We start from the raw sequence: 13,654 nt of genomic DNA, 5'->3' as shown, positions 1-13,654 counted from the left end.
GATTCGATTTGCTCCATATCCTGAAGACGCCTCTTGGAAAATCTTCAAGAAAGTCTGCAGGCTGGTTGACTGGGGATACTGAACAGCTCGAGATGGATCGTTCATGCACTGATCTTGCCCCTTCCTAGATACATTCACTGAATTCCACCAGTTGTGGATGATTTGGATGAACTTAGTAGTGTCATGATATCCTCTGAGCTTCAATGAAGCCACAACCTTTTCATCGAAGACCTTCAAGACATGCTGCACATTTCGTAGTTGAAATCGTAAGGGGTTGACAGCAAATTTAGTGGAACGAGAAAGATGTAGACAAAGGTTTCAAGCAAGGTGTGATTGCGTGCTACCAAGCCCTAGCCGATAACGAAGAATGCGGCCTACCAAGGAGATTCATGGTAGCATTGGAAAATCTCCGTCAACTCGCCAACCTACTTATTACACAAGCAGATAAAGGCGGTGGAATCGTGGTAATGAATAAAGTAGATTACGACAACAAAATGCTGGAGCTTCTTAACGACAAGGACATATACAAGAAAATGGACACGGGATTCGCGCAGCAAGAAGCCGACAAGTTAAAAAAGAATGCGAGAAAAATACTTACCAGATCGAAGAAAGGCAAGGAGTTACTCGGACTTCTGGAGGAGGCACCCCGACCCCCAACAATGAGAGGACTCCCTAAAATACACAAGCCAGCCGTACCTATGAGGCCCATTACTTCAGGGATAGGCAGCGCGCCGCATCGCCTCGCTAAACGTCTCGCGAAGCCTTTGTCAGCCACGCTAGGAACGATCAGCGATGCACACCTTCGCAACTCCGCTGATTTGATCGAACGACTCAAGCTTACAGACTTTAAGAAAAAGAAAATGGTCAGTTTTGATATTAAATCTCTCTATACGAACGTAAGCATAGAAGGAGCCATGAACGCGGTGAAGCGAGCTCTGACTAACATAAGCGAAGAGGAGTTACCTATTAAGAAAAAGGACTACATAGAGCTAGTATCTCTATGTGTTGACTTCGGCGCGTTTGTTTTCAAAGAACAAGAATACGCACAGCATAGATGTTTAGCTATGGGTTCACCTCTGAGTGCAGTAATGGCGTCCTTATATATGGAAACACTAGAAGTAGACAAATTCTTACGAATCATAGGAAGAGGCTCGAAGTGGTTCCGGTACGTGGACGATATTTTAGTAATAATGCCAGAAGAGTAAAAAATTAACAACAAACTTCGCATGTTGAATGATGTCAACGAACATATCCAATTCACGGTAGAAATGGAGATGGAAGGAAAGCTACCCTTCCTGGATACACTCATACACCGGGAGGACAGCAGCGCTAAATTCTCTGTCTATAGAAAACCCACAAACAGAGACGATTTCATACATTACCTCTCACGGCATAGCACGAGAACAAAGACTGGTGTGATAATAGGTTTCTACCTACGAGCTATAAGGATATGCAGCGATGAATTTCTGACAGGCTGAATATCATACATAACCGAGGCCTTTCGTAAACTCATGTACCCCTCAGGTCTTCTGCATAAATTAAGAAACAAAGCATTCATGATATCATGGAAAAGTAACAAAATGACAAAAGAAGGAGATTACCTGGTAGTACCATATTCAAAAGGAGCAGAAGTAATCACTAATTTTCTATCCACCAAGGGTATACACATAGCACATGCCGCGGGACTAAGAATCAGAGACATAGTGAGTAAGAATGAGAACAAGAACATAAAAAACCAGAACAGCATTGTTTACAAAATTCCATGCGGAGGATGCCCGGCCGCGTACTACGGAGAGTCATCGCGTGGCATCGAAAAAAGAGTGTACGAACACAAGAGTGATCTACGCCACCACAGAACTTCCAACTCCTTGGTGGTACACGTAGATACCCACGGACATCTCCCCAACTGGAAAAATGTCGAGGTTCTCCACCAAGGACTGGGAAAGAGATTAAGGAAAACCATAGAAGCCGCACACATCACGACGAGCACAGTCACCAATCACCGAGAAGGACATGTTAGCCTGGCGCGACCCGCGGCGAGAAGGACCTTAGCTGCGCTAGCTCGCAAGGGATGGGGAACGATTAGCCAATCAGCGGGCTCCATTCCCAGACGGCCGGCAAGATGAGACATAACGGGGGTATATAATGTCCACAAAATATGATAGTCTGTAGTCTCTGAGGAAGACATCCGTCGAAACGTAAGAGAATATTCACTCCTGCATCATCCTGCGCCCCTTGCCACCTTCCACTCATATATATATATATATGTATATATATATATATATATATATATATATATATATATATATATATATATATATTTATATGCGCGCGCGCGCGCGCGAGTGTGTGTGTGTGTGTGTGTGTGTGTGTGTGTGTGTGTGTCTGTATGTGTGTGTGTGTGTATGTGTGTGTGTGTGCATGTGTGTGTGTGTGTATGTGTGTGTGTGTCCATATGTCTATATATGTGTATATGTATGTATATATATATGTATATATATATATATATATATATATATATATACAACTTCATTACTAGTGTATATAGAAAACCCACCAACTTGGATAAGTGCATGAATGGTAAGAGCGAGTGCACAGACAACTACAAAAAAGGTGTCATTAGAGCATATATAAAAAGAGCCATTTCAGTATGTTCTTAATGGCAAGCTTTACACAGTGAACTCCAACACCTGAGACAGATGCTCACAAATAATGGGTATTCTAACACTGACTTTGATTCTGTTACCTCCAAAATGCTTGAATCCCATTTCACAATTAAAGAACCACAAAATCATAACTCCATTAACATTTACTACAGAAACACCTTCACTAGTAATTATAAGAAAGATGAAAAAGTCATCAGGGACATCATTTATAAAAATTGCCTTCCTACAAATGAGAACAACAAAATCAGAGTTCTCATATATTATAAAAACCCAAAAACTTCCTCCCTGATCATGACAAACAATTTGTCTAAGCGATCGGACTTCACATCTAAAACTAATGTAGTATATGAATATAAATGTTCTACAGGAAATTGTAATTTCCTCCCCCATTCTTACATTGGTTTTACTAGATGTAAAGTCAGCCGTCGCCTAACTTTCCACCTACAAGAGGGGGCAATCAAAGAACATCATAGGAGTTCCCATAACGCTGCACTCAGGAGAGATGATTTGATCAACAACACCAAAATTATTCGATCAAGCAATGACCCTAGGAGACTACAACTACTCGAAGCCTTTCACATTAAGGACAAAAATCCGGTCATTAACATTCAATGCAATGTAATCTCCTCTATTCCTTTATTTAGAAATAAAAATCCCCCCTCTCCCTCTACCCCTTCTCTCTCTCTCCCTCCACCTCCTCCCCCACCCTCGGTGACCGCACCCGCCTAACCCTCCCCTCCCCCCCAACCCCCCAACCCCCCTTACCCTTGACCTCTGAGGTCCTTATTGTCTGTCCCCCCCCCCCTTGGTCTGACCTGATCTTAGGTATATATACTTCTGTCATCCCCAGCTCTGTCACACCCTTCCTTCTCTTTAAATACGTAAGTCTCCGTATTTATTTTTATAAATTTGTCACCTTTATTATTACTGTTACCATGTAATTTTTGTTATTTCAGTTGTGCCTTGATATTGTCTAGTACCTTTATTGTCACCATGTAATTTTTGTTATTTCAGTTATATCTTGTTATTGTCTAGTACCTTTACTGTTACCATGTAATTTTTGTTATTTCAGTTATATCTTGATAATGTCTTGTTTAAGACGAAACGTTGATATCAAATAAGAACAAATGGAAGAATATAGAGACCTAGTTTCAATCCACCCAGTCAATGGAAAATCTCTTATCAGGAAAATCGAGAATACAAAGAAAATACTGAACAACTACAACAATGCTGTCGTTTTTAACTCCACGTGTATTACTGAGAACCTGCTCCCCCCTTTACTAATATATATATATATATATATATATATATATATATATATATATATATATATATATTCGTGAAGTAAGGAAGCAGGTTTTCTTTGATGCATGTTGAATTAAATACGACAGCATTCTGACAGTTGTTCAACTTTTTCTTAATGTTTTCTATTTGTCTTATCAACTTTTTTCCAGTTGTAGGGTGAGCTGATACAAGATCTCCATAGTATTCCATTTAATAATATCGAGCTTTCGTCTTCAAAGAGACATCATCAGGATTGACAAAATTTCTGCAATAATGAATACAAATGTTGGTACATGAAAATTACAAAATAGAATACAAAAATACAAATATACAGGTGTAACAAAAGAAATATAACAAGAGTTATTACTTACGTCTACGAGGAAAGTACAAATGATAGAGAGAGAGAAATGTTTAAATACATAAACTGTTGTCCGAGTTCCCACTACAGAGTCTGGCTGATCGTCTGAGTGGTGGGGGAGTGGGGGGTGGGAGGGGAGGGGGAGAGGGGACCTCGATATATATGTATGTATGTATATATGCGTTATTAAAGTCGACAACATTAAGGAGGTTATTAATCTTCTTATGGGTACTCTGAAGCTTTCTAACCAGTACTTGAGAATACCCATAAGATAAACAACCTCCATAATGCTGTCGAATTTAATAACGCATGCATACAAAAGAATATGAGAAGCTCTTTCTAACTCATTATGTACTGTTTCCCAGACATCACAATTAGATAAGCAGACAAAACAGCCACTTTCGTCTTAATAAACACAGAAGAATACTTACAAAAAATGGATGAAATCCTAAACGATGAGAGAAAATTTAAGAAGATCTCAACAGTACATAATGAGTTAGAAAGAGCTTCTCAGACCCTTATAAATAATGGATTCGCCAATAAGGATATAGAGCGAATCACAAAAAGAACTCTAGACAAATGGTACTTGGACAAAAACCACCAGGACAAAAGCCACCCAGACAAAATCCCACAGGACATTAACGCCAAAAACCTGATTAAAATTTACTATAAGTCCTTCTTCTCCCCAGCCTACAAAGAAGATGAAAGGGTTATGCAACAAATTATTAAAAGAAATATTAAACCAAAAGAAGAAAACTCTAAAGTACAACTGATTATATATTATCAAAATAAAAAGACATCTCAACTGCTACTAAAGAATAATATAAGAGAAAGTAAAAGTGACCTTCAGAGAACTCACGTCATATATAGGTACACATGCAAACTTGGGAACTGTGCATCCCAACCTTCAGACTATATTGGCATGACAACAATGAAGCTCTCACGCCGGTTATCATACCACCTCTCTTCAGGAGCTCCCAAAAACCACCATCATTCTGCTCACAAAAGAAATTTAAAAAGAGAAACTCTAATAGAAAACACAGAAGTGCTGGCAACAAACCAAGACCATAGAAGACTACCTATCCTCGAGGCTCTCTTTATTAAAGAAACACCTCCCAATCTTAATATACAAACTAGGGATTTAGAGGCCCTCCCTAGCGTAAGGAGATCTCAGCTCCCTGAAAGAAGGCACAATACTGATGACGTCACACAACAGCCGACCAATCAGGAAGTAGAATAGTTCGGGAGTCCCAGTCCAGCCCACTAGCCAATCAGAAGCCTCAAAAATGAAATATCAGACCAACACTAATAGTATATAAACACAAAAATTCAATCAGATATTCACACTCTAGCCCAGTGGTTCCCAAACTTTTTTTTTTTTAGTTTTACAATTATACGTACTAAGTTAACCTTAATCCTAATGCCGGGTACCGTAATGTTTTCTTGATTTTATTTTATTTTATTTTATTTTCAATTTTTTGTCAGCCCTCCATTACCCCCGAAAATGTGTTACATCCCCCCCCCGGGGGTAATTTACCCACAGTTTGGGAACCACTGCTCTAGCCACTGATGAAGCACTAAGTAGTGTGAAAACGCGTTCTGGCCAGTTTTTCACTTTGGTAAAGCCATGCCCAAAGTAACTTACAAAACAATGTCATATGGTGACATTATAAGACAACTTCCCGTGGAAGGGAAAAAGATTCTCAGAGAAAGAGAAAAGGTAGATAAAAATCTCTGCAATAATAATCTTGCCATTAAATTCAACCAAATATATATATATATATATATATATATATATATATATATGTGTGTGTGTGTGTGTGTGTGTGTGTGTGTGTGTGTGTGTGTGTGTGTGTGTGTGTGTGTGTGTGTGTGTGTGTGTGTGTGTGTGTGTGTGTGTGTGTGTGTGTGTGTGTGTGTGTGTGTGTGTGTGTGTACAACACTGAATGGGTCCCAGTGATTAGAGATACATTTTAACAACCATAATGCACTTTAATTCTAATCCATCACCATCGGGAGACCCAATGGAGACCAAAACCAGAAATTGAAATGTGGTACTACCGAGGACTCGAACTCAGCTATCACATGACAAGTGCGCATTGACTTATCAACTACGCTATCAAGAGAGATATAAGTCAAGCGCTTGAGTGAGTGGTGTAAAAAATGTGGAAATCCAGAAAAGTGTCACAAGATAACTTATAATATAAAATAATATAAAGATAACATATCCATACAAAATTAAATATATTAGAATAAATAACAATAAAATGAAAACAATGTGATGATTTGAAGTGATGTGACATCACATCGCATACTGTTGTATGACATAATATGTTATCAAAAATATATGGTATAATTTTACATATGGTATGTATTACAAATAATAAATGAATAATTGTATAAATAACATATTCAGACAAAAGAACGAACATTTTCGGTTAAAACTCAAGGTCATTTTTCATCAGTACGCACACAAGTAAATGGCGTACCACAGGGAAGTGTGTTAAGTCCCACCATATTTATGTTACTTATAAATGATATTCTACCCGCTCCACCTCGGAACTTTAAATACTCATTATACGCTGACGACGTCGGAATCTGGCATTCCTCATCGAACGCCAAGTTTTCCGGCTCTCGCGTACAACTTGCCCTGGACTCGCTCCAGGACTGGTCTGACAAATGGGGATTTAAGTTTTCGGAATTAAAGTCAACAGTAATTGTATTTTCACGCAGAGCCCAGGCAGAAATAAATCTGCAATTACATGGTAATCCCATTCCAGTACAAAATTCAACCTTTTTCCTTGGCCTGAAACTGGACTCCAGGCTAAACTGGAAGGCCCATGTAAAATATCTAGTTGATGCGTGCAACAAGAGAATTAATTTGCTACGTAAACTAACGGGCACAAACTGGGGAGCAGATAGGAAATCCCTGCTAATGATTTATAAGTCCCTAATTAGATCTAAATTAGACTATGGGTGTCAGATTTATGGTTCGGCAACACCAACTACGTTACAACCCCTGAACATCATCCAAAACAAAGGCCTACGAATAGCACTTGGAGCATTAAGCTGCACAAGAATCGAGAGGCTGGAAATTGAAGCAAATGCCCCCCCGCCTCCACTACAGACGCGAACTCCTCGCACTCCGGTACACCGCTAAAGTGCTCCGTAATCCTCGACATCCCTGCAAGGAAACGATGAACCAACACGAGCACTTCACCAACTCCAGCCTAAATCCCCTTTCCATCAGGATCCGATCCTTGTGCGAGCAGTATTCAGTACCACTGTGGTCAATAGAAAATTTGAAGACCATATACATACCACCGTGGGAAAAGATCACCCTGAAGGTCAATACCAACGAAGACCTCCAAAAAGAATCTTCTAACATAGAAGAAATCCGTCAGAAGACACTGGAAATCATCAACGGGTACAGCGACCACAGGGCACTGTACACAGACGGCTCCAAGTGCGGCCATAGAACAGGGACAGGGTTATATAGCACCAAAACCCGGATTATGTTCAGATTGCCGGACCATACGAGCATTTACATCGCCGAACTCTTCGCCATATACAAAGCAATAGAAAATGCTCAATCTGACACACATAGTAACATTGTAATTTTCTCAGACTCATTAAGTGCATTAAAATCAATCAATTCAGGTAACCATATGGAGATTTTTCTCCTGGGCAAAATCATTAGCACACTGTCGACGACCAACAAGTCCATTACTCTCTCTTAGGTTCCCAGCCACATTGGGATCTTCGGGAATGAGAAAGCGGACACCTTAGCCAAATCTGCCTTAGAAAAAGACTCTATTACAGACATACTCCTTGACACAGGAACCTTCAACTCTATTCTAAGGAAACAATTACACGCCCACTGGCAACTCCAGTGGGACAGCCTTCCCATCTCACACAAACAAAATGAACACATAACAGACTGGTCGCCATCATACAGAAACAACAGACGGGAGGAAATCGCCATAGCAAGACTGAGGATGAACTCGACCCACCTCACCCACCTAAACCCATACATAAACGGCGTATTTCTTCCCCAATGCAACACCTGCAACACTATACTATCCATAAGACACATACTCATACACTGCTCAAGATATAACACACAGCGCCAAGCGCTTATACAACACTGTAAACTCAAAAAAATTCAGCTAAACACTACAAATCTTTTGACCGATGACCGTTTACTTATTGACAAAGTAGTATTTAATTTGCGCACTACAGGACTATTGTGGAAATTATAATGGTAGATTAAAAAGGATCGCAGGTTCACACCAGGCTTAATGACCTCATTATAGGTTGATAGCCTTAAAGACAGAAAAAAAATGGCAAATGAGAACTTGATCAGAAGACGTCCTGCGAAAACTACCCACTGCCACGCCAATCACAAGTCTTGATTACTCCGGTCGCAGGCTACTCGACGTCAAGTCTTCTCGTCTCTGCTGTTCTCAGGAGAACCGTATCCCGAGTGGGCCGGAACGGTTCGTCCCTACGCACCCCAAACATTGCTACTCCGTCGTTACGATACGGAGGTTCAAAGTGCTGAGCACCTCATGTCAGGTGTTTCTTTTATTAGCATTCCATTGTGCACCTTTGATGGTTTGACCTACCTATATTCTTAACTCCTTTAAATCCCTTAATTTTTTTCCGTGTTTGATTCAAACCCCAGCAAATCTAGTAGCACCCGAACTGGTAATACTTTTAAGGGCCGAGAGAACTTAGTTACTCATTCGCCCTCACATTTCTGACGACCATTGCCAAGGATTGGTGCTACAAGTGCATTTGCTGGGCTCTAAGTCGCTTTGAACGCGCACTCACTATCTGTGGCCCGGAAGTGTCCTCTTGTGCTTTGAGGTTTTGATTGTTTCATAGCTGTTCACGTGTGTATTAATACGTACCTTACGTTGTTGCATTTTGAAGTGGGTAAAATTGTTTGTTCCATTTGCTTAAAACGAGTAATGTTCCTTGTCTTACAGCTTATATTTGTTTGATACATTTACGTCCCTTATATTTTTTGCTTTTCTGCTTAAATTTGCTTATTCAATTTACTTTCCGTGTGTTTTTGATGCCCCTTGGTTGTGCAGTTTATTTCTTCAGTCGTTGACACGTATCTTATTTGTTTTGTTCGTTGACACGTAGCTTATAATGTTTTGTTCGTTGACACGTATCTTATTGTCTTATTCGTTGACATATATATACATACATATATATATATATATATACCCTGTCTGGGGTATTGGCTGCTTGTTACTGTGGCAAAGTAGCATGCAGTCGATACTTTAGGGTCTATATGGGGCGCCCCTATGGACCAGAGCCACACATCATTTTGTCTATGATAGAGGAAAACTCTGTTCATAGAAAAATGATGACACTTTTATACTACGACTGTCCCTCCGTTATGCTGTCCCCCAACCCTTGTTGCTATACTGTACCATTTCTCTGAGTATTTTCTTTTTCTATGGTGGGGGAATTCCCTGTGGTGGGGGAAAAGAATACTGCCACCAAGTATTCCCACTTGGATCGTAAGAGGCGAGAAAAAAAGGGACGGGGATTGGGACTAGGCATCCCTCTCCTTGTAGCCCTACAGGGCACATTCCTAGAAAAAAAGGCAGAGGCATATGAGGAGCTGGAGGGCCTCGGTCCAGCACCCTAAGGTTTGGGTCTTTTTAATGTGCGTGGATGTGGTACAGATGAGAGTAAAAGGGAAGAGATAGGTAGTATGTTTGTGAGAAGAAAGATGGATGTGTTGGCTTTGAAAGAAACTAAGCTGAAAGGGAAGGGCGATTGTAAGTTTGGGAGTGTAAGTGGGAGGTTATCAGGAGTGAAGAGAGGGCGAGGGAGGGAAGGGGTGGCTATACTAGTAAGTGAAGAGATAGGTAAACGTGTAGTGGAGTGGAAGGAGGTTTCCTCAAGGATAATGTGGATGAAGGTGAAACTGGGGAAGGAGATGTGGGTTTTTGTAAGTGCATATGGGCCTGGCAGTGAGAAGAATGTAGAAGAAAGGGAGGCCTTTTAGATAGATTTAAATGAGTGCATAGTGAGTTTAGGGAGAAGTGTAAATGTAATAGTATTGGGAGACCTTAATGCTAGGGTAGGAAAGGAGCCAATTGATGGAGTGGTTGGGAAATGTGGAGTTCCAGGAAAGAATCGTAGTGGAGAGTTGATGGTGGAAATGTGTCTAGAAAGAGAGTTGATGATAGCAAATACAGTGTTTCGGAAGAAAGTCAAGCATAAGTACACATGGGAGAGGGTGGTGGAGGGAAAGGTGGTAGATAGAGCTTTAATGGACTATGTAGTGGTAAATAGGATTATGATAGGAAGAGTTAGGGATGTACATGTGCTAAGGGGAGAGGGTGGGGGAATATCAGATCATTTTCTGGTGGAAGGTAAGTTGAGAGTGGAGGACAGATGGAGGAAAAGGAAAGGGACAAAAGGTAGGGAGGTGCTTAGAGTGAACTCTCTAAACGAAGAGGAAAAGGAGAAGGAGTACAAGAGGAAGCTGAAGGAGGAGTGGGAGGGAGTGAAGGATAGAGTGGAGGTAGGTGTGGAGGAGGAATGGAGATGGTTCAAGGAGGGAGTCACAAAGTGTGCAAGGATGGTGTTTGGAACAAGAAGGTCAGGAGGAAATAGAAGGAAGGGTAGTGAATGGTGGGATGAGGAAATGAAGATGGTTGTAGAAGAGAAGAAGCGAGCTTTCACAGATTGGTTACAAAGTAGGACGAGGGAGTCATATGAGACGTACAGGGAAAAGAAAAGAGAAGTAAAGCAAAAGGTAAAGGAGGCAAAGAGGAGAGCAGATGTAAAATGGGGTAAGAGTATGATAGAAAATTTTGAAAGTAATAAAAAGATGTTTTGGAAAGAAATTAAGAGAGGAAGAGGAGGCGAATCAAGTAGAGAAGAAAAGGTAAAAGGTGCAGATGGAGAGATGATAATGGAGGAGAAGGCAGTAAGGGGAAGATGGGCAGAATATTTTAGGGAGTTGCTTAATGTGAAGGAGGATAGGGAGGGAAAGATAGCTGCAGTGGGAAATGCTAAGAAAATGAGAGTGATGAGTGAGGAAAATGGAGGAGAAATAAGGAAGGATGAAGTGAAGGCAGCAGTTAAGATGATGAAAGCAGGTAAGGCACCTGGTCTGGATGGATGCCATGCAGAATGTGTTAAAAAAGGAGGCGTAGTGATGGTGGACTGGTTGGTGAGGTTATTCAATGTTTGCTGGAGAGAGGGTAGAGTGCCGGAGGACTGGAGGAGTGCGTGTATAGTTCCACTTTACAAGGGAAAGGGGGACAAGTGTGAATGTAGTAGTTTCAGAGGGATTAGCTTGTTAAGTGTAGTTGGGAAGGCTTATGGGAGGATCTTGATTGAGAGGATTAGGAGAGGAACAGAGGGAGTAATTGGTGAGGAACAGTGTGGATTTAGGACAGGTAGAGGTTGTGTAGATCAGATTTTTGTGGTAAGACAGATATGTGAGAAAGCTATAGGTAAGGGGAAGGATGTTTTCTGGGCCTTTATGGATCTGGAAAAGGCTTACGACAGGGTAGACAGAAAGGCACTGTGGGAGGTTATGCGGATATACGGGATAGGAGGAAAGCTTCTGGGAGCTGTCAAGAGTTTTTATGAGAGTAGTAGAGCTTGTGTCAGGGTTAGAAATGGAGAGAGTGAGTGGTTTGAGGTAAAGGTGGGACTTCGTCAGGGATGCGTTATGTCACCCTGGCTGTTCAACTTATACATGGATGGGGTGGTGCGAGAGGTGAACGCAAGGGTGGTCAGGGATTGGAGAAGGAAAATGGAGAAAAGTGGGAGGTGAGCCAGCTGTTGTTTGCGGACGACACTGCGCTTGTGGCAGGATCGGAGGAGGGATTGAGGAAGCTGGTGACAGAGTTTGGGAGAGTGTGTGATAGAAGAAAGCTGAAGATAAATGTGGGTAAAAGTAAGGTGATGAGATGTACAAGGGGTGAAAGTGACAGTAATCTGGAAGTGAGCATTAAGGGAGAGCAACTGGAGGAAGTGGATAGTTTTAGATATTTGGGTGCAAATGTGGCAGGAAAGGGTGGAGTGAAGGTGGATGTAGAATGTAGATTGAGAGAAGTGAGTAAATGCCTTGGTGGTTTAAAAAGTGTAATGAGGAATAGGAATCTGGGAATGGATGCTAAGAGGAGACTGTATGAAGGAGTGATTGTGCCAACAGCACTGTATGGAGCAGAAACATGGAACATGAGAGAGGAAGAGAGAAGGAACTTGAATGTGTTTGAGATGAAGTGTCTGAGAAGTATGATGGGGATTACTAGGCTAGATAGAGTGAGAAATGAGGAAGTGAGGAGGAGAACAGGGGTGGAAAAGGAGCTGGGAGATAGGGTGGATGAAAGAGTATTAGGATGGTTTGGACACATGGAAAGAATGAGTGAAGAAAGACTAGTAAAGGAGGTATGGAAGGCAGATGTGGAGGGAGTGAACATGAGGGGACGTCCTAGGATGAGATGTATGGATGGAGTGAAGGGGGCTTTGGGGAAGAGGGGAATGTCGGTTGAGGAAGGACGGGAGAGGACAGAAGACAGGGGTGAATGGAGAATGGTTGTATATGGAAAATGTGATGCATGAGGTGGATTGGACGGGGGAATGGGGGTGAGGTAGTGTGTGTGAGCAAAATTTTTGACGCAGCCCGAAGGGATTTCTCCCCGTCCTCTTCTTTATATGGGGGGACGGAGAGGGGGGGTCGCCGATTTAATGAAGCGGCCTTGCTGTGGATGTGCTGTGTCCTGCGACACTGCTTCTGACCCATGGCAGTGGACAGGGTGCAGGGATGACCCGTCATTTAGGAGGTGCTAAGATGGGAGGGAGGGTGGAGGGGTGTGGAATGTTTTCGGGGATGAAATGGGTGGGAATGTTTTTGTGCCTTGTCCTTTTTGGCTACCCCCTTGGTAACGGGGAAAAAAGCCTTGGTATATGTATGTATGTATAAGTATATATATATATATATATATATATATATATATATATATATATGTATGTATGTACGTATATACACTAAAAACCCACCGTTGATTGGATATAAGAAATGAAAGGAAATAACTATTTCCATATATTTTGATCACTTGCTGTGATCCTCTTCAAGCGGAATACAAAGACAAAAGAAAATTATATCTTATATACAGAGGAGAGAGGTGGAGTAAGGGAACATGGATATGTCATATCAGGTGGCGTCTATATTGCTGCGCGGGCTTTGTGGCAAGTCATCCGCTTTTACTATATAAGGAAGTAATTTGTTAACTGCCAAGGTGGTTATATAAGCAGGTGACCATTGTCCTTTTGAAATGTTAAAAATAGGGAATTG

General features: G+C 41.4%; 1 protein-coding gene across 1 annotated transcript; it reads left to right on the top strand.

Moving 5' to 3' along the window:
- Positions 1-389: 389 nt before the first annotated feature.
- LOC143021642 (uncharacterized) lies at positions 390-1,205 on the top strand. The gene has a single exon (XM_076179250.1). The coding sequence runs from the start codon at positions 390-392 to the stop codon at positions 1,203-1,205; it is 816 nt and encodes a 271-aa protein (XP_076035365.1).
- Positions 1,206-13,654: the final 12,449 nt, after the last annotated feature.

This window comes from Oratosquilla oratoria, chromosome 42 (genome assembly GCF_046742065.1).
Source record: "Oratosquilla oratoria isolate Oo_2021 chromosome 42, ASM4674206v1, whole genome shotgun sequence".
Lineage (NCBI taxonomy): Eukaryota > Metazoa > Arthropoda > Malacostraca > Stomatopoda > Squillidae > Oratosquilla > Oratosquilla oratoria.
This window is presented reverse-complemented; position numbering and strand designations above follow the sequence as displayed.